The sequence below is a fragment of the Phlebotomus papatasi genome, chromosome 3 (genome assembly GCF_024763615.1).
Source record: "Phlebotomus papatasi isolate M1 chromosome 3, Ppap_2.1, whole genome shotgun sequence".
Classification (NCBI taxonomy): Eukaryota; Metazoa; Arthropoda; class Insecta; order Diptera; family Psychodidae; genus Phlebotomus; species Phlebotomus papatasi.
The window spans coordinates 7,475,000-7,496,803 of record NC_077224.1 but is presented as its reverse complement, the minus strand read 5'-3'; the positions used below and the strand labels follow the sequence as shown (position 1 = coordinate 7,496,803).

Sequence of the window (21,804 nt, the reverse complement as noted above, 5' to 3'; positions counted from 1 at the left end):
GAGATGAGTTGTCATCTTTATGTTCTACTAAACTGACATCTTGCACAAATGAAAATTCCATATAAATTCACTTAAGCTTGCACTTAATTTATGAATCAAGGAAAGTATTTCTCGATTGCATATCCTTATAAAAGTGTACACAGTAAGGTTATTACTTTATATTTTCCTTTCTAATCTCTTTAATATGTTTATCACAGACACTAAAAATTCAAAATTCCTGTTTCTGCGTGTTCGCAGCTGTAATTTACTTCTTTCTCATTTTATAGAGTCTCGGCTAAAGAATAGAATAGAATTAGAATAGAATTTTTATTTCATCTCTTTCTTTTAACCCACCCCCCATGCGGCCATCGCCGTCTTAGCGTCGAGACCAACCTCCAGGGCAAAACGATGGAAAAGCCCCTTCTCAGGTTGTATGTTATGTAGCTCAGCATCAGAGTAGCAGGGTTACCAGCCGAGGGAGTTGGATATGCCCAGAGAGAGAGAGAGAGAGACGGGAGGGAAATCGAGCCACAATAGCTGTTTGATTCCCTATCACTTTAAGTTTATAAAAGTTCACTGTAGGTGTGGATTGGCAAAGTTCACGACATGAATTGCACTTGCACGATTACATTACACATAGATTGATGTAACAATTTGACCCACATCCTCATTGTTTGCACTGGCTAACCACGCCCTAAGTGTCCCCAGAGACAAGGAGGGAAGTCTTTGCATCAGGTTGTTCACAATCGTTGGAGCAGAAAAGTTTATTGACCTTCGAAATGCAACTGTTCTTGGTTTTGGGACCGCGTATGTGCCTCGCCTCCGCCGTGAAGAATCAGCCCTCCTGAAGAAGCGCTGTCCACTTCGCTTGAAATACAACTCCGTCACTCTATACACGTATAGGTGCTGGATCGGCAGAATCCTCCAACTTTCAAACAGAGGTCGTGTGTGCTGTCTTCTGCCTGCAAAAGACATCACCCTGACAGCGGACTTCTGTGCAATCTGAAGCGGCCTGATGTGAGTGCTGCAAGCGTTGCCCCAAAAGTACAGACCATATCTTAGCCTAGATTCTGCCAAAGCAAAATAGAAGGCCCTGATGAGCGGGGAAGAACAACAGGTTCGAAGAACGAAAATCTGCCGTGACACCTGCCTCACTCCTTTTTTAACTTCTTCAATGTGAGGCCGCCAAGTCAGCGCAGAGTCCAGCGTCAAACCCAAATACCTGAACTGAGGAACCTCACGTATTTCAATGCACTCCACAGGGCACGCCCCCACGCCCCCAACGCAAGAAGAGGAGTGACACATCAGGCGCCGAGGCATACGTGTCTCATGGCCAAAATTCATCAGTACCGTCTTTGAACTCATGACCATTCCATGCGCATCCAACCAGTCTCTTATTAACTGCAAATCCCTTTGCATTCCACTGAAAACTGCTTCCTCTGTTGTTTCGGAGTATAGTAGAGCCATGTCGTCTGCATAGGCTGTTATTGAACCTGTCAGGCTACATTCCAAAAGATTATTTAAATACACGAGGAATAGCAAGGGCCCCAGAACGGAGCCTTGGGGAACACCAAATTCGCATGGTTGAGTATCACTGATGCAATTGCCATTGATCCTCACCCTCAGAGAAAATTGAATAAAATTTGTAATGGCTCTGGCTCACCTTTTAGGTCAGGAAAATTTCATGAAGTCGAAATTCGAATCTTCTTCCTTCTCACACGTTTTGCATATGACTATCTCATTCTTTCATACTCTTCTTCTTCTTATAAAAATCACTCCAAATTCAATTTAGCGCAAATGAATTCAGAGAGCGAAAGAATGAGATAGACATACGTAAAAATGTGAGAAAGAATCAGATTCGAATTTCGACTTCATGAAATTTTCCTAATCTAAAAGATGTGTCGGAGCCAAGCCCCCTCGTAAACAAGAATAAAATGGAACATTTTTTGATATCGCTGTCTCCCAAACAAACCGATTTCGGACGTACTTGAGAGAAATAAAATAAGCCAATCACAGCGCGAGTTCTCTGTCCACATTCACCTAATTTGACCCTGGAGTTATAATTCTCTCAGAGAGACCCCCGACTCGAATGAGTTATAATAAAACTTACTGTTTTCCGAAATAACACCTCAACCATATTTTCACTAATGCTAAAACTAATTAGTAACTATCACCTAATACACTGTTTATGGAAAATAATTTGTCCGAACACATTGAAAATCGACTGAGAATTGGAGCTCTCTCTTTCGAGAAAATTCTTTTTGCGAGAGAGCCCTATAAATAATGTCACTTGACATGTCGGAAAAACATCCTCGGACAAATCCTTCGTCTTACCAGACAATTGCTATATTTTCGTGGGAATTAAATATTTAATACTAATATGAAAATGGCACTATTTTGGGCAACTTACAATTTGGAGCACTGACAAGGGAGGTTCTCACTCGATATCGAGTTCATTCATGAAACTTTGCATATTACCTTATTTGGGCATGCCAAATTCAATGGTGATAGTCAAAAACTTCGATAGGCCTCGATACCCCCGCTACAGGGGGTGGGGTTGGGGTACAAAATTCATAATTTTGGCTCTAGCCGCCAGAGGGTTGGAAATAGCGACTTCGGGTCTTCGGGTGACCCCCCCATAAGTTATCCTTGGGAATCTAAATATGACCTTCATTTTCCCCCCACCCCTCCCCTTCTCTTAAAAAACGTGTTTTTTTGGTTATTTCGAAAACTAATGATCCGATAGTTTTCATTGTCGGATATGTTTTAGATGTTGTCCAGATGGATATTTCGTCCATACATACCAATGATCTTGAAACATTCCTTCATATCATTTTTCAAAGTCAAATGTATTACGCTTTAAATATTCATTTTTTTTCAATCAATTTTATCAAAGTATGATTTTTTATTAACGCTTATTTATTTAATAATGAATATAAACCTATTTAAACCGCTTTAATGCCATTGACATGTTTTTGACATTTATATGTACTTCAATTACAAATATCATTTTAAAAATACTCCATGTCTACCAAATTCTAATATTGGGCATTGACTTTTTTCCTAAATTAAGACATTAAGGTAATGAAATTTTCATGAAATTTGTGAAATTTATGAAATTTTATGAAAGTTATGAACATTTTCTGGATTATGTTTTAACGATTGCTGATTATTAATTTAAAATTTATATTAAGGATTATAATATGTGAATGAAATGAAATGGCACATATCATCCAATACGACAATAATGTATTGAATTTCAAGTATATAAAGACCTACATGCAATCATTAACACAAAATGCTATTTTCTGATAGGCTTAACTTTTAAAAATAAGTATTTTGAACTCATACTAGTCATCTTAAGAAAATCTACACAGATCAATCACAAAACCGGGAAAAAAGTATATTTAAAACATGTACAGTTCAAGCATAAAACGACTAACCCCGTCCTACAAATAGATAAAATATAATATTAAACGGTAAGTGTACTTAAAATCATGCACAGCTGAATCATAAAACGGTTAATTGTGCGCCTAAATTCACGCACAGATTATTCATTAAACGGTAAATGCGCTTAAAATCACGCACAGTTCAATTTAAAAACGATTAACCCTTTAAGGACGATTGGAACACCGTTTTCCCATAAAGAAAATAATTTTTTCTGACCACCTAAAGTTATTTTTCCTTATATTTGTACGTAATTGCAAAGTAGAAGGTTGAAGGAATCTAGGATATTTTTTGGAAGTCTCCAGGTATTTCCTACATATGAAATTTTTAAGCTAAAAATTGACGAATTTTTATACTTCCAATTTTTTTTTTAAACAAAACCGTTCTGGGATAAAAACTACAAGACTCAAACATAATATTTTTCATTAAATTGAAAATTTTATCATTCATTAGTATTGACAGAAAAAATACTTGAATTTTTTGGCTATTTATGTCCCTATCGTTCGTAAAGGCAAGAAATTAATCAAATCCCACTCTGTTGGCATTTCGAATTTTACTGCCTTTGGTCGGTGGTTTTATTCATATTGCTGATTTTCGGTCCGCGCAAACTGTCTTGTCGTTAAAGGGTTCAGATTGCGCTTAAAATAACGCACAGATGAATCATAAAACGGAAAATCCGCTTAAAAACACGCAGTGTGATGATAAAACGATTAACAATTCAATCATAAAACGGTAAGAACGCTTAAAATCACGCACTTTCCAGTCATAAAACGGAAAATGTGACTAAAATCACGCACAGATGAATCATAAAACGGAAAATGCGCTTAAAATCACGCACAGCTGAATCATAAAACCATTAAGAATCCGCTTAAAACCACGCACAATTCAATCATAAAACGATAAATGTGCTTAAAATCACGCACATCTGAATCATAAAACGGTAAATGCGCTTAAAATTACGCACATCAGAATCATAAAACGGTAAATGCGCTTAAAATTACGCACATCTGAATCATAAAACGGTAAATTCGCTTAAAATCGCGCACAGCTGAATCATAAGACGGTAAATGCCCTTAAAATCACGCACAGCAGAATCATAAAACGGCAAATGCGATTAAAATCAAGCACAGCTGAATCATAAAACGGTATGTGCGCTTAAAATCACGCACAATTCAATCATAAAACGGTAAATGCGCTTAAAATCACGCACACCTGAATCATAAAACGGTAAATGCGCTTAAAATCACGCACAGTTCAATCATAAAACGGTAAATGCGCTTAAAATCACGCACAGATGAATCATAAAACAGTATATGCGCTTAAAATCACGCACAGTTGAATCATAAAACGGTATATGCGCTTAAAATCACGGACAATTCAATCATAAAACGGTAAATGCGCTTAAAATCACGCACAGTTTAATGATAAAAAGATTAAGATATCGCTTAAATTCACGCACAATTCAATCATAAAACGACAAGTATACTTACAATCACGCACAGATGAATCATAAAACGGTAAATGCGCTTAAAATCACGCACAGTTCAATCATAAAACGGCAAATGCGCTTAAAATCACGCACAGCTGAATCATAAAACGGTATATGCGCTTAAATTCACGCACAATTCAATCAGAAGACGGTAAATGCGCATAAAATCATTCACAGCTGAATCATAAAACAGTAAATGCAGGCCTAAGCGTTTTATGATTCAGCTGTGCGTGATTTTAAGCACATTTACCGTTTTATGATTCAGCTGTGCGTGATTTTAAGCGCATTTACCGTTTTATGATTCAGCTGTGCATGATTGTAAGCATACTTGTAGTTTTATGATTAAATTGTGCGTGAATTTAAGCGATATCTTAATCGTTTTATCATTAAACTGTGCGTGATTTTAAGCACATTTACCGTTTTATCATTAAACTGTGCGTGATTTTAAGCGCATTTACCGTTTTATGATTCAGCTGTGCGTGATTTTAAGCGCATTTACCGTTTCGTGATTGAATTTTGCGTGATTTTAAGCGCATTTACCGTTTTATGATTCAGCTGTGCGTGATTTTAAGCGCATTTACCGTTTTATGATTCAAGTGTGCGTGATTTTAAGCGCATTTACCGTTTTATGATTCAGATGTGCGTGATTTTAAGCGCGCACACCGTTTTATGATTCAACTGTGCGTGATTTTAAGCACATTTACCGTTTTATGATTCATCTGTGCGTAATTTTAAGCGCATTTTCCGTTTTATGATTCATCTGTGCGTGATTTTAGTCACATTTACCGTTTTATGACTGGAAAGTGCGTGATTTTAAGCGTTCTTACCGTTTTATGATTGAATTGTTAATCGTTTTATCATCACACTTTGCGTGTTTTTAAGCGGATTTTCCGTTTTATGATTCATCTGTGCGTTATTTTAAGCGCAATCTTAACCCTTTAACGACAAGACAGTTTGCGCGGACCGAAAATCAGCAATATAAATAAAACCACCGACCAAAGGCAGTAAAAGGTCTTATATCTTGACTTCGAAATGCCAACAGAGTGGGATTTGATTAATTTCTGGCCTTTACGAACGATAGGGACATAAATAGCCAAAAAATTCAAGTATTTTTTCTGTCAATACTAATGAATGATAAAATTTTCAATTTAATGAAAAATATTATGTTTGAGTCTTGTAGTTTTTTTTTCCCAGAACGGTTTTGTTTAAAAAAAATTGGAAGTATAAAAATTCGTCAATTTTTAGCTTAAAAATTTCCTATGTAGGAAATACCTGGAGACTTCCAAAAAATATCCTAGATTCCTTCAACCTTCTACTTTGCAATTACGTACAAATATAAGGAAAAATAACTTTAGGTGGTCAGAAAAAATTATTTTCTTTATGGGAAAACGGTATTACAATCGTCCTTAAAGGGTTAATCGTTTTTAAATTGAACTGTGTGTGATTTTAAGCGCATTTACCGTTTAATGAATGATCTGTGCGTGAATTTAGGCGCACAATTAACCGTTTTATGATTCAGCTGTGCATGATTTTAAGTACACTTACCGTTTAATTTTATATTTTATCTATTTGTAGGACGGGGTTAGTCGTTTTATGCTTGAACTGTACATGTTTTAAATATACTTTTTTCCCGGTTTTGTGATTGATCTGTGTAGATTTTCTTAAGATGTCTAGTATGAGTTCAAAATACTTATTTTTAAAAGTTAAGCCTATCAGAAAATAGCATTTTGTGTTAATGATTGCATGTAGGTCTTTATATACTTGAAATTCAATACATTATTGTCGTATTGGATGATATGTGCCATTTCATTTCATTCACATATTATAATCCTTAATATAAATTTTAAATTAATAATCAGCAATCGTTAAAACATAATCCAGAAAATGTTCATAACTTTCATAAAATTTCATAAATTTCACAAATTTCATGAAAATTTCATTACCTTAATGTCTTAATTTAGGAAAAAAGTCAATGCCCAATATTAGAATTTGGTAGACATGGAGTATTTTTAAAATGATATTTGTAATTGAAGTACATATAAATGTCAAAAACATGTCAATAGCATTAAAGCGGTTTAAATGGGTTTATATTCATTATTAAATAAATGAGCGTTAATAAAAAATCATACTTTGATAAAATTGATTGAAAAAAATGAATATTTAAAGCGTAATACATTTGACCTTGAAAAATGATATGAAGGAATGTTTCAAGGTCATTGATATGTATGGACGAAATATCCACCTGGACAACATCTAAAACATATCCGACAATGAAAACTATCGGATCATTAGTTTTCGAAATATCCCAAAAAACACGTTTTTTAAGAGAAGGGGAGGGGTGGGGGGAAAATGAAGGTCATATTTAGATTCCCAAGGATAACTTATGGGGGGGTCACCCGAAGACCCGAAGTCGCTATTTCCAACCCTCTGGCGGCTAGAGCCAAAATTATGAATTTTGTACCCCAACCCCACCCCCTGTAGCGGGGGTATCGAGGCCTATCGAAGTTTTTGACTATCACCATTGAATTTGGCATGCCCAAATAAGGTAATATGCAAAGTTTCATGAATGAACTCGATATCGAGTGAGAACCTCCCTTGTGAGTTTATCCATTTTTATCTCGCCTTACTTCTTCATATTGCTATTTATTTTATTCAACAATATTATATCATTTAGTTCTTTTTAGTTTTTAGACACTTTTCACAAAATAATTTGGTATTTCAATAGATTTTATAACGTGTTGGGTGCGAATAAGACATGTCTTTAAAATTCAGTGGACATGTCCTATGAAAATCCTAACTGCAGAACTGTTGTTATGGGGGAGTCAAATTGAGAAAATTGGGAGATTCGCGAGAGAATTTTTGGACTCTCTTTGATTTTTTAATTTATTTTAAGGAATAACACCTCAACCAAATTAACACAATAGATCTAAAATTGCATTAACTTTGACCTGAGTTAATTTTCCAGTAATAATTTTGAGCGAATCACATATTTCTCGTGAAGGTCTCTCCCCCACCCACTTTCTCTCTTTCGACTCTCTTGAAATGTCATTTCGGGCATTATTTACAGATTGGTTTTTTCGTTTTTACACGATTATCTTTCTTTTCTCATCATATCTTTTCAATGAAATATGATCTCTACCCTATTTAAACAAAAGTTGCCCGAGTACATTTGATTTTAAGTTGCATTAGAGTCCGAAAATCAAGATTCTTTCTTCCATCGAAAATTGCTATTGTTTGTCTCACTCCCTCATTTGCTATTCTTTTCCAAACAAATGAGTGAGAGGTATATAGAAAATTGAGGTTCCATTTCTAAAGCATTGGAAGTATAAGAAACCGACCCCCCCTGGTCGGAGCCATAAGAAATCCCATTGAATTTTCGGTAGATTACTGACGGCAATTAGTATAGGACGGTCAAGGAGATGAACTCCCTCCGGATGCGTCAGGGGGTGCAATCCTTTCAAGACAGGAAAACACAAAATTTTTTGCCAAAGCTTTCGGCGCTTCAACGCGTCTTCCTCAGTGCACAGTGGGGCCGCTCCATACAAAAAGTGGCCAAAACCCCAGCTCTGTGGCGAAAAGGTCATATATAGCTAATTTGGGGTCCCTGATTCCAATTCTGATACCAAAAATTGAAAAATCATAGGGGAAAGGCGGGTAAACTTACATAGAACCAGTAAACACCAACAAAATATATTTTGTAAGGCATACGGTTAGAGATAGAGATTTGGGACCTTCCGGGCACCCCCCCATAAGTCTACTCTGGGATTATTAATATGCTCCTCATTTAACCCCCACCCCTCGCCCACCCACCAAAATTATGTTTTTTATGATATCTCGAAAACGTGCAGTGCGATTGTCTTCATTTTTGGATATGTTTTAGAGATTAAACAGGCGGACATCTTCTCCATATACGAACATCCCGTTGAATCATTCCTGATAACGGATTTTCAAGGTCAAAAGTTATAAAGGATCTAGAAAGCGCATTTATCAAGCGAATGGAGTCATGTTTGGGGTCGTTGGAAAGGTCTCGAAATTTCCGACAAAACTTAACCGGTTCCAATCGGTTTTAAACCGGTAATGAACCGGTTCATAACCGATAACTAATTTTTATACGAAATTCAATTACATTACTCCAAAAACTATTTTGTGGGATCTTTTGAGTGATTTATGAACCAGTTCAAATCGATTGTAATCCAGTAAAAATTGAAAACACTTTGAAGATATAAATAAAAACTCTAAGAAATACATATTTTATTTTATATGCTCGAATACTATAGTACGATGATTTTAGCCATAAGTTGAAGTCTTATGGCGTCTACACACTAGAAGCAATTTTCGTCAAAAAGTGCATTTTTTAATTTTGACGTTAAAAAGGTGTTTATAAACAATTTATATGTGAATAAGGAATCCGGAGTAAAATATGTAAAATATGTGTGAAAGTCCCACGTTATAAGGTTTTATGTCATGGGGTTTGAAAATTACGCTATGTAAGTTCTTTGTATTTTTTGGGCATAAATAACTTCAAATTCAAATTCAAAGCTGTAACGTATTGCCACCTCTTTTGTTCTGTTTCTTCTCCTCAAGAGTCTGCTTTTAGAATATCCATAGTACAATTAAACCATTTATCCATGTGTGGTAGTTTTCTACGTCACATGTGTGTGAAAGAGTGAATAAATACTAAAAACAAAGAAATTAATTTTTGATTTTCCTTTTCAATATATTTTTTGATTTAGGTTCTTATTAAATCTTGCACGTCTTCTGGGAGTACATTTTCTGTCTTTTTCTTCTCCATTTGGTGATAGCGATAGTGGGAGATTACAGGATCTGACCCAACAATTAAACCATTAATCAAATCCTGGTTTGCGGCCGTCCTACAATATAAAATGGTATTTTATTATGCAATAAATATAATTTTAAAAAGATGAGAATCACAGAAACATAAAAATTTTTAAAGTTAGTACTGCTTGACACAACTTTTCGATTTTTTGAAACTTAATCAATAAAAAGAAACTTGAATTTGATTTATTTATGATAAAACATTTTCAATGATACAAAAAATGGGTGTCAGGTAGTGATAAAAGCAAGTTTAAATTTTGTCGATCCGTGAAAATTTAAATGGCTCATGCTTCATTTTCTTTGTGAACGAATAATTTTTTTTCTGCGGCCCTCATTCTTCTATTTTTTTTTCTAAGTTCATTTTTTCGTTTTAAAACTTTAATAAAATATTCAGAAATTTCTAAAATTCACATTTTAATTTTTTTCAATTTCCTAAATTATAATTTACAAAGTAGAATGACATATCTTTCAGTAAAAAATTAACTTATTTTAGTCAGATTACTTTAAATCTTTATTTTTTTTGAATTTAGAAATGAGATTTTCTGCACAAAAAAATTTTCCCTCTTTTTCTCTGACTTGTCACACAAAACTGGGAATAGCAACAAAACGAAGAGTCAAAATGAGTTCAAACCTTCAGAAGATGTTAGGAAGACTATTACCGAGAATATTATTGCACTTTTAAATAAATAAAAACTTTATTGTCGTTGTAAATGTAATTTTTGTGATGCTACCCTGCAGTGACTCTTAATCATTAGAGGGTTAAATATACTATTAATTGTTTAATTATTGGCGAAACGTTCTAAGATTGAAGGCTCTATGTATGCTTCATAATTTTTCGGCTACATAATGATCCTTCCTATTAATTTATCTTTTATAGTTGGATGCTAGTCTCTAAAAAATGTCTTTTTCTCACTACTATCAAAAGTAAATCGTAAAAAGTGAAAAGTGTGAGTTTTGACTTTATAAATGAATCAGGATCGAAAATGAAATCATTGAGGATAACTACAACTGGAGAATACTACGTTGAATCTTAAATAGTATAAACTAAGGATCTCTTTGTTTAATGGAATATTACAAAAAAAATCAATTTTGAGTAACCATGTGCTTTTTATAGACCATGCGTTTTTCTTAACTATATTTTTTTATAACTTTACAACTACATTAATATTATAAAAATAAACTAACAAATATAAACATATTTTTTACTATTGGATTAAAATGATTTTATTCATATACCTCGAATATTTGCGAGTATTATTTCTTCTAATCCGGTACACTTCTTTGTTGAGAGCTTCCTGCGGTTCTTCAGACAAATACCCGATAGGAAATTGGCTCTTCGCAATAACCTGGTGTCCATGAAACAGGACTTTGTGAAGAGTAGGAGGCATTTTATACCATCCATACTCTTTCACATATATTTCTGCGGTTTTCATGGCATATCTTTCGAATTTTCCTGGGTCCAGAAGTTTCCCACTGGATATTGCCAAGAGCAAATTCCGCAATCGTGTAATGAGCTCTTCTTTGATGCCAGTGATCTCAGAAGAAACCTGAGGATTGGTGTTTTAAACATGAATGTGAAAAATACTTCTACAGATGATTTATTTATTTAAAAAATATATTTTTTATATTATTCTCCAACAATCTACCAGATTGTCGATTTAAGATATAAGATTAATACAAGAGTTTTGAAACTACAACAGGTCTTCAATGTCAATAATTCACTTGTTTAAAAAACAGTAGACTCCCTCAAATTCTAGTATTTGGGACTGAACTGTCACCCGAATTAAAGAGAAATTTGGGCGTCAAATTGTATGAAATGCAACGTTTTTTTGTTCTTCTGCAAACTCATATTATGTTTCCGTACTCATATTCATAGTAAATTTCATGAAAACCACTTAATAATGCAAAATCACATCATAACTGAGACAAAACATGGCAAATTTAAGTGAATTTGCTTCATTCGAAAACTTGATAAATGTCGATAAGCATTTTTTAAATTTTAACTACTGCCCGAATTAAAAAGTATTCTGATTTTACAAGAGCCGAATCGGCGAGAGTTTACTGTAATGAAACAAGAAAATAGAAAGCGAGTGATAATCCTAACCGGCTTATGTGGTGAGATTCTTAACGTGAGCTAACTCGGAATGCTTACAAATTCGATTTAGAGCTGAAGATAGGGGACGCCATTCAGTGATCTTGAATCAAGTTTTCGTAAAATTTTAGAAATTTCGTATTTAAACCAAAATATCAAGGATTTGGATTGAAAAAATCATTGTTTTTACACTAAAACGACAAAATTGATTTGAGTCAGTATCACAGAAATAGAAAAGCCCTGAAGCATAGAGGAAGTGTGGCACAAGAAGGGAGCGGACCAAGAGCAAGCGAATATCTGAATAGCGGATAGTGGACCAAGAGAAAAGCGACTCTACGAAGGGTGTAAGGAGCGAAATTAAACTTGCGGCAAATTTCTGAGACATGATCATGCCAAGTAACAGTGTCCTTAAAAATGACATCAAGATTACGAGTATGATTTAATACAGGAATAGGCTCGTCGGAGAGTAAAACAGGGCTGGGGGAGGGCTTAGTTTGTCTGTTTCCAATTAACAGGAAGAGGAACTTTTTGGGATTAAGAACCAATCAATTAGCAACAGCCTAGTTATTTACCAAGGACAAACTGTTATTAATAGGAGCAAAAGCTGAAGCAGGAGCTTGAGGATCACCAGAATAATAAATCTGAAGATCATCAGCATAAAGGTGATGCTGTACATGCGGTATTTGAAACGGAAGATCATTAATGAAATCTCACAAGTATTATGCTTACTTTTTACCTGTGGATTAGCAAAGAACCGCCTAGCGGTATTTCCATCATTAGAATTGGCCGATCCTGGTCTTGGCTTATCCACATGCAGCCCCAACTGTTCAAAAAATTCCTGCTGGATGCGAAGTTTTGTTGCTTTAAACTCATCCTCATGATGTCTTTTGAAGTATTTTTTAAAGGAGAGCCTGTAGGCGACATGTAAAATGGCTTCGAATGTTCGTATCCAGCAGTGAAGTGGACTAAGGCCAAAGTTCAAATGTGAATCAATCGGGGTGAGGTTTTGGATGTCCCTGAACTTGTGGAATTGAGCCGTACTGGCCCCACACACATAGCAGTGTTTATTGGACGGAGTAGATGTTATTATGTTCAAAACTTTCACATCAGCCATTGTAAACATCATCCGATGCTTAATAGTGATGTGAAAATTTTGAGCATCAAGTGAAGTTGGCTGTAAGTTTTCTATTGCCACCATCATTCGCTCATACTCTTGTTGGACCACCGTTGAATTTTCTTTGACATACTGGATGCGTATAGGTCGACACCACTTTGGGGACGCAGGCAGGGGGTTCTGCCAGATCTCTGGGCCATCACTGCACGCTGACATCTTTAACGGTACAGCAGAGGTCATGAATATTGCGGAGTCGCTTGAAGTTGGATCTAAAAACTTCTGCTTGTATTCACTCATTCCTGTTGCTCCATCGCATCCCCACTTCCAAAATAATTGGAGGTCGTGTTGGCCTAGTCCACTTATATCACTAACTTCCACAATTCTTCTGGCAGTGTGATCCAATAGCATTTGTAAGTCCAAGAGACACTCGGTCTCCGAAACACTACTGCTGCTTTGTGGAAGATAGCACAGCTTTTTAGCTTCTTGAATTTTTTTGTATGGTGGATAGATCGACTTGGCAGGTTCGTAAAAGATGTTGTAAGAGTGCCTCGTCATCTTCGCTTCTACATATCTGGCCAAGGCCTCACTTTTAGAGAGTGGCCTGGCCTCAAACCCCGACTGTTTTGTCAATTTCCCCTCTACTCGTGCACGCATATTTGCTGAGAACTGCAATTCTTCTGAACTGTAGTTTATTCTCAACTCTTGTGTTTTCCTCCTTTTGCTTCGGAGGGAGGATTCTTCAAATGGCACTGATGGCCGGCCTCCTACAGAATTATAAATATTTATACATTTTTATTAAGTAAAGATGTTCCCTGCATTGTAGGGTTAAATTTGGGGGAGAGGGAGCGCATGAAACGGGAGAGGGTAAAAACAAAAAAAAAATACTTTTGAGATAATGTCATTTGAGGTGGAGTCACCGAAGACCGGAAGTTGATATCTCTTACCGTTTGAATTTTATATGGGTCAAAAGACTGAAAAAATCGGTTTGCTTAAATTGATAGATAAACTAATCTGTAAGAATATACGAAGAAGAATTTTAAAACCCAATTCGAAGTACTTTCTAAGATACAGAGATGGAAGCAAAGTAGTGCCGAGTAGGTTTACAAACCCTTGATCGAACATCGAAGACTTTAACCCTTTAAGGACGAGACACTTTTTACGGACCTAAAATCAACAATAAAAATGAAACTGGTGTACATAATCAATGATAAGTCTTACATCTAACCTAGGAATGTCCAATAGAGTCTGAATCGGTGTATTTTTTGCACCTACGAGCGATAAGCACAAAAATAGCCCAAAAATTTAAATCATTTATATAACAATACTAATCAATAATAATTTTGACTTTAATGAAAAATATTACGTGTGAGGCTTGTAGTTTCTTTTTCCGAAACGGTTTTGCTTAAAAAAAATTAGAAGTATAAAAAATAAATAAAATCAATTATGAATTTGAGAATTTTAAAAAAATCGTCATTTTTGAGCTTAAATATTTTTAAGACATAATGCAAAAATATAATTCGAGATAATAATATTAGGTGAGATTCTTAACAATCTCACCTACTATAATCCTAACAAAATTTCATGTCGTCCGATCGACCTCAAATTTGGCCAAAATGTGTTTCGCCACTTCCTGATTCCGAATATATATGTGGCTAAGTTACGTTCCCGGCCGGCCGGCCGGCCGGCCGGCCGCTCTTTGGAGCTTAATAGCTCCTAAACTAAAAAAGATGTCGACTTGCGGTTTTCGGCAAAGGTTATATATCGGGTGAAAATTGCAACTTGGTGCATAGACCCCCCACCCCCCACCCCTCCTTCCGCCATTTTGAAGACCCCCCTTTTTTTGTTTTCTCAATAGCTCCGCCCCTATGGCATTCAGCGTACTCAAGTTTTAGTATGTTATAGCTGGGCCTTAGAGCTTTCCATCAATACCAAACTTAAGGTGCCCCGACCCCCCTGACCCGAGCTATAAGGGTCCAAAAAAAATGTCTTAAAATGGCCATAACTCCGGTTCTAATTGTCAGAATTTAAAAAGTGAGGGCTTTTTGGAAAGCTCTCGTGAAATGCCACTTCCCCTTCTAACATCGCAAGTTCATAAAACCACGGCTAGGGGCGCTAGTATTAAAAAGAAAATTTTTAAATCTTAAAAGTTAAATAACTCAAAAATTCCATTGTGCATCGGGCTGAAAATTTAGTATGTTGTAGCCGTTGATTATACCTATCAAACAAAAAAAAAACCTTAAGTCGATCTAAAACCCTTGACCCGAGCTATAAGGGGTCAAAGTTCGAACATTGACCGGCCTCTATCTCCGGTTCTAATTAACATAGCGACCTAAATTTTACCTTTTTGGTTTCGTATCGATGAGCACTTTCAGATGGAAGTTCAAAAAGTCACCACAGATGGCGCTGTGATAGCGTCAAAATTCATCGAAATTCAAAGACATTTTTCCCAAAAACGGCATTGTGCAAGTTAATGAAATTTTAGTATGTTGTAGTCCAGTCTAGGACGTTTCCAAAATGGTGCAAATGTGCGCTGTGGTTTCAATAGAACCGGAGATATGAGGGGTCAAAGTTCACGAAATTCAAAAAATCATATCTCCGGTTCTATGTGACCGATTTTGATGAATAAGGGCTTAAACGAAAGATCTCACCAAATGCTACAACTTTCTAGAATATTTGAACTTCGTGGGTCCAACACCAGGGGCGCCACAGTCGAAAAACCAATTTCAATATCACATAACCTCAATTATCTCGACTGTCGCTAAACCGATTTTGATGATTACTTCGACACAATTGTAGAACACATTTGTCTCTACATTTCATCCATACATCATTTTCCACTCAGACTACGCTATCACTCCGATTTTGCCGTTTAAGTGTGAAAAAATTGATTTTTCCCATAATAACGCTTTGAAATTGAAATCACTCAGATGCCAATTTGACTGCCTCTACTCCACCGAGACACTTAAAATAGGGGTTTAAATGGAAAGTCCCACAAAATACAACAATTCTTTGATATAGTTGAAGTTCAACAAATGAACACTTGGGGCACTCTGGATGAAAAAACGAGTTAAGAAACAAAAAATCTCGCTTATCTTGGTTTCTGAGTAATCGATGAGTTCAAGTTCTACGGCAGAATTATAGAGAACATTCTGGTCTACATTTCACCCATATAACACTTTTCTGTCAGTTCATCCAAATCCTTGATATTTTGGTTTAAATACAAAATTTGTATAATTTCACGAATTTGATTCAAGATAACTGAATGGCGTCCCCTATCTTCAGCATCAAATCGAATTTGCATGCACTCCGAGTTAGCTCACGTTAAGAATCTCACCTACATAAGCCGGTTAGGATTATCTGTCCCTTTTCTTTTAGATAGGGTCATTAAAGACCTGAAATCGATTTCCCTTTAGATTTAGGCTTCAAAATGGTGACAAGTTGAAATATAGGAGAGATAGTGACAAAATTTATCAAATTTAAAATTAAAAAACAACTCGATACTTTCCAAAATAGGAGAGACGCAGGCTTTAAATTTTTACCAATAACCTTCTTAATCTTACGATTTATAAGTTATTCAAGTAAGGAATATAGGAAAAAATTGAAATCTTCAGTCTTATTATTGGAATGTATTCCATATAGAAAAACTCAATATTGATATACTTAACTAAAGCCTATTTCTTGTTGGAAAAAATGTCCTTCGACAAAGTTTTAGAGGAGTAAATGTCCTATTAGAATATGTCAGTTTGGTTTTTTTCATTTGTGAGAGCAGTATATTACAAATTATCCAATATCTGACAAAATTTTTTCAAGAAGTTTTGAAAAATTTCTACAAAATTTACTTTTTAGAAAATGGCTTAAAAACCATATTTTTTCAAAATATAGAAAAATAGTTTTCAGAAAAATATTCAGAAATATTTGGAATAATCTTATAAGAATATGCTTATTATAAATCGATTAAGTTTTCTGTGTGCTCATGCATTTTGACAAATTTTACCTTAGACTCCCCTAAACTGCTCTGTCTTTAAATTTAGGCAATACAATTTCAAGACGATTGGACATTTCTTTTCTCTGTCTAATATTCTTTTTCGAAAATTTATTTGGTGCATATCAGTTTAATATCGATTTAAATTTGTCTATATATTATTATAACAACAGCCTAAAATTGAAAATCTATCAATTAGAAAGTATTTTTTAAGAAATATTAGCCTTAAATATAAATGAAGCCAGAATAGTTAAGGGTTGAAAAAAATCGGATAACAAAAACTGCTTTCTCGTCGAGTTCGAGCAATTAAAATTGTAGCATTTTGAGTCAGGTCAGGAAACTACAAAATAATTTTATAAAGTACTATATGCAATAATTTTTTTTACCTTTGTCGACGACATTACTGTCAATCTCCTCTGAAGAACAGAACTTTATAGTTGATTGCAACCAAACGGCGTTGTCCCTCTTAAAAATTTCCGGGTGCCTGTGAGCGGCAGCCCACCTCCTCTCAAATTGCTTCCACAAACGTCCCACTAGCTTCTTATTATCATCCTTTAATTCTCCATTTAACATGGTGCTCACAAATTTTTCAATTTCATACTTCTTGTTCTTGAATGGGATGCTCGCGACAGCCTCAAAAATATCCTCAATCTTCAATTCAAAGTCTATTTTTTCACAGTGAAAGGAAATTTGTTAAGAGAAGGCTATAAAAGGATAAACATTACCTTTACCTTTTGTCTCCATATTCATTGAAAACACTTCAAAGAATCACATAAAACAAACCACTTTATCAACTGTTGAAGAATACACCTCAAGAAACAAAAAAATGACTTAAGAGCATTAAATAATTTTCTAAACCTATTGCGATTTAGTAGCAATTTTTAGATTATTAGTTGAAAATTTGAAATAGATAGTAAATAGTGAGAATTTATTACGAGAGTCGTCAATCAGAGCAAATGACACTCAAATCATCCAATTTCTTCTCAGGAAAAAATTCCTGTTCTACCCAGAATCGAACTGGAGATCTCTCGTTAACTGCAGGAATTTTTTCTAGTCTCTCCTGAGAAGAAATTGGATGATTTGAGTGTCATTTGCTCTGATTGACGACTCTCTCTAGATAGTAGATAGGTCATTTTTGCCATATGCACTGAAGAAAATAGCGAAGAAAAACTCGCGAGGTATATTAATATACCTATAATATTAGGTTAATTAATATATAATTATAAAGTAGTGTTAATCTCCAATAGTATCAATAGTAATTTTATTTACACTATAAACTTCTGTGGTGTCTCCAATAACTCCAATAATGTAATCATTTCTTTACTGTTGAACTAACATTGTATGGTTTTACAGTATTTTCGAAGATAAATGGTCTTTTTTATACCAATAACCAACGTTATATTTTTAACATAAAAAATTGTGTATCTAAAGATATAGCAATATTATGATAAAATTCGGATATTAACAATTTAATTGTTTTAGTAAAAAATAATTTTATTTCTTCAATCAATTAGAATTCTTTTTTCTATTCTTATACCATTAATAAATTAATAAATTCAATTGAAATACTAAAAATGTCTCGAAACAACTCGAAAAAGGTTATTACGGAAAAAAGTAGAGAAATAAAGAGTATCTCTTAAATTTAGCTTCCAATAAAATTTAGTTTCTTGAAGTTTCTTTCATTTTTTAAAGTGTTAATTGAGGCATTTTTATATTATTTTTTCTCATATTTTTCTGTGAAGAATTCTATAAATTTGTAAAATCATTTTATGTTGTGAACAGGAAAAAAAATTTCATTTTGAGATTTATAGTTCCACAAATATCTTTTCCTTATAAAAAAGTTCAGCTAGAATTGTAGTCTATTAAGTGTATTGAGATATATTAATAAGTTTTTAGTGATTTTTCGGAGATTAAGGGATTTTTCCTAAGTTTTTCTAATTCGAAAGTGAATCGTATTATGACATACCTACACGAAAAAAAGGAAAAATTGTAACAGAAGAAGAATACCAACGCATAGGCTCATAGATTTCTTGAAAAAACAAAGAAACTTTAGCTATCTTACTTGGAAATTCATAAAGAACTCTTTAGTAATAATTAAATTAAAAAGAACTCTTTAGTAATAATTAAATTAAATTAAATTGAGTAATAATTAAATATGATATTCTGCTCATCAGATTTAATTTTATATTTCTTATTTGTAGAACTCCATAAAATTTTGAACTAAAATAAAATGAAAATTCAAATAAAATAAATATAAAAAATGTTCGATTTTCATTAATCCTTAATAGTATTTACATTTACAGGTTAATTAAATGAATTATTCTAGTAGTGTAGCTTTATTACAAACATCAAATAATATATTAATTCTCTCGTGAATTTCCCATTTTAATAGATTTTTTTGGACTCAAATAGTTTCAACGAATTCATTCGTGTCCATAGCTATATCCATATATATATGTATATATGTATATATGTATATATATATATGTATATATATATGTATGTATATATAAATTAGATGTGTTTTTACAAAAGAAGGCAAATCTGTAAAATGCATAAAAAAATAAGACTACTGATTTACGTGAAAAAAGTGTTCTTTAGGTGTGCATGGTCTCAGAAAATTGCTTGGGAAGGTCCTTATCGCAAAAAATCGCAAAATGAGCTTAGTATCTCCTTAAAGTAGATTAAATTTAGAGACAAACTATGCTATTCAGAATACCGGCATTCTGCGGCTTCATAAGTAGAACCTTTGATGAATCCCGAGAATTACGTTTTTTTTGGCTAATGTTAAGACTAAATTAAAGAATGTCCTAGAGGAGGACTACGAGGATAATTTAAATTATGACTATTGCATTTGGGAGTCTTTCTTCTATATAAAAAGACATGCTAAATGGCATAAGTCCTATAGGAAGATACAATTATCTGTATCATTTTCGGTGTATGCATACATCTCCAGGGAGTCAAAAATGACGAAAAAATTCATGAAAGTGGTGACTTTAAGAATCTCTATAGGCCACAATTTCCAACCGATCTTAGTGAAAATTTGGGAAAATGATCTTCAATTAGTGCCAAATCAAATAAAAATACTTTTGGACCGATTAAAAATATCGAAAAAAATAGGTTTTGGCCGTCACGGCCCCACTGTGCAGTGGTCAAATCTGTGATTTGTCTCTGAAATTGTGTCCACACTGTCTGTCCACTACTCCAAATGAGGATTTACAGGGAAAATCGGGAATTCGTCGCGGGTACTCCTTCTTGGACATTGATCTGAGGCCAACTCAGTTGGCATCTGGAGGAAATCCCATTGATTTTGGTTAAATTCAAATTGAAATTCGAATATTCAGATTGAGTTTTCGAGACTGATTATAGTAAAACTCGTAAAAATGCATTAAGAAGGAATGCCGAAGTTGTTTAGCGACCATACGGGAAATTAGGCAAAAATACTATAAACTTAGTTATTTTGATTTTTTTCCAAAACAAATTAAAAATTCAAATTCACCTATTGTAAGAGCACTAATTGGGTAACTTGACCGCATTTTAGAGTATAGTAGTCAAGGGGTAACTCATCTCCCTTTTTTTACTGCCAAGGGTTTCTGGTTTCTCGAGTTTCGCAATACATAAACCGGGGTTCTCGGGTTTCGCAATACAAAAATTCGGTTTTTTTTTGGAATTCGCAATGGAAAAATTCGATTTCTCGGGTTTCAAGATGTAAAAGTCGCGTTTCTCAGGTTTCGGAATGGAAAAATTGGGTTTTCAGGTTCCGCGATGCAAAAACTGGGTTTCTTGGGTTTAGCGATGCAAAAATTGGGTTTCTTGAGTATCGCAATGCAAAAAATGGGTTTCGCGATGCAAAAACTGGGCTTATCGCGTTTCGAGAAGCAAAAATTGGGTTTCCCACCTTTTGCAATGCAAAAAGTGGGTTTATCGAATTTCGCGATGCAAAAACTGGGTTTCTCGGGTATGACGATACAATAATTAAGTTTCTTGCGATTCGCAATGAAGAAAATAGGTTTCTTGGGTTTCAAAATGCAAAAAATGGGGTTCGCGATGCAAAAACTGGGTTTATCGCGTTTCGAAATGCAAAAATTGGGTTTCTCGGGTATGACGATACAAAAAAAATTGGTTTTCTTGCATTTCGCAAAGCAAAAAATGGGTTTCGCGATGGAAAAATTGGGTTTCTCATATTTCAAAATAAAAAAAATGGATTTCTCAGGTTTCACGAAGGTTTTTCCGGAGAATTGACAAAGGTTTCGCAATATGAGTTAAAGCTTAGGTTGTTAATTCTTAAATTCTAAAAAAGTGTCGGGGGTTTCCTGGGGTTAAAATAGAACCCGACATATGAGGCTTAAGTTCATGAAATTCAAAACGCCGTATTTCCGGTTTAATTTGGCTGAATTTAATAAGGACTGCAGTAGAATGGTAAGTATTTTGGTAAAATGGTAAGTAAAAAATTCAAATTTGATAAGTGAAAAATCAAAATTGTTAAGTGAAAAATCAAAATTGGTAAGTAAAAATTCAAAATTGATGAGTAAAAATTCAAAATTGGTAAGTAAAAAACCAAAACTGGTAATCAAAAATTCAGAATGGATAAGTAAAAAATCAAAAATGGTAAGTAAAAAATTCAAATTTAATAAGTAAAAAATCAAAATTGGTAAGTAAAAATTCAAAATTGGTAAGTAAAAAATTCAAATTTAGTAAGTAAAAAATCAAAATTGGTAAGTAAGAAAAAATATTTAGATTTTTTACTTACCATTTTTGAAATTTTTACTTACTAAATTTGATTTTTTTTCCTTAAAATTATGATTTGTTTACTCACCATTTTAGATTTTTTTTACTTGCCATTTTGATTTATATACCTACTATTA

At 34.1% G+C, this 21,804-nt stretch overlaps 1 protein-coding gene across 1 annotated transcript; it reads right to left on the bottom strand.

The window, feature by feature from the left end:
* Positions 1-609: 609 nt before the first annotated feature.
* LOC129805184 (uncharacterized) lies at positions 610-17,683 on the bottom strand. Its single transcript, XM_055852943.1, has 5 exons — positions 17,671-17,683; positions 17,326-17,604; positions 12,580-13,721; positions 10,988-11,298; positions 610-1,480 (listed from the first exon to the last, which is right to left on the bottom strand). Exons 1-5 carry the CDS (start codon positions 17,681-17,683, stop codon positions 610-612), a joined length of 2,616 nt encoding a protein of 871 aa, XP_055708918.1.
* Positions 17,684-21,804: the final 4,121 nt, after the last annotated feature.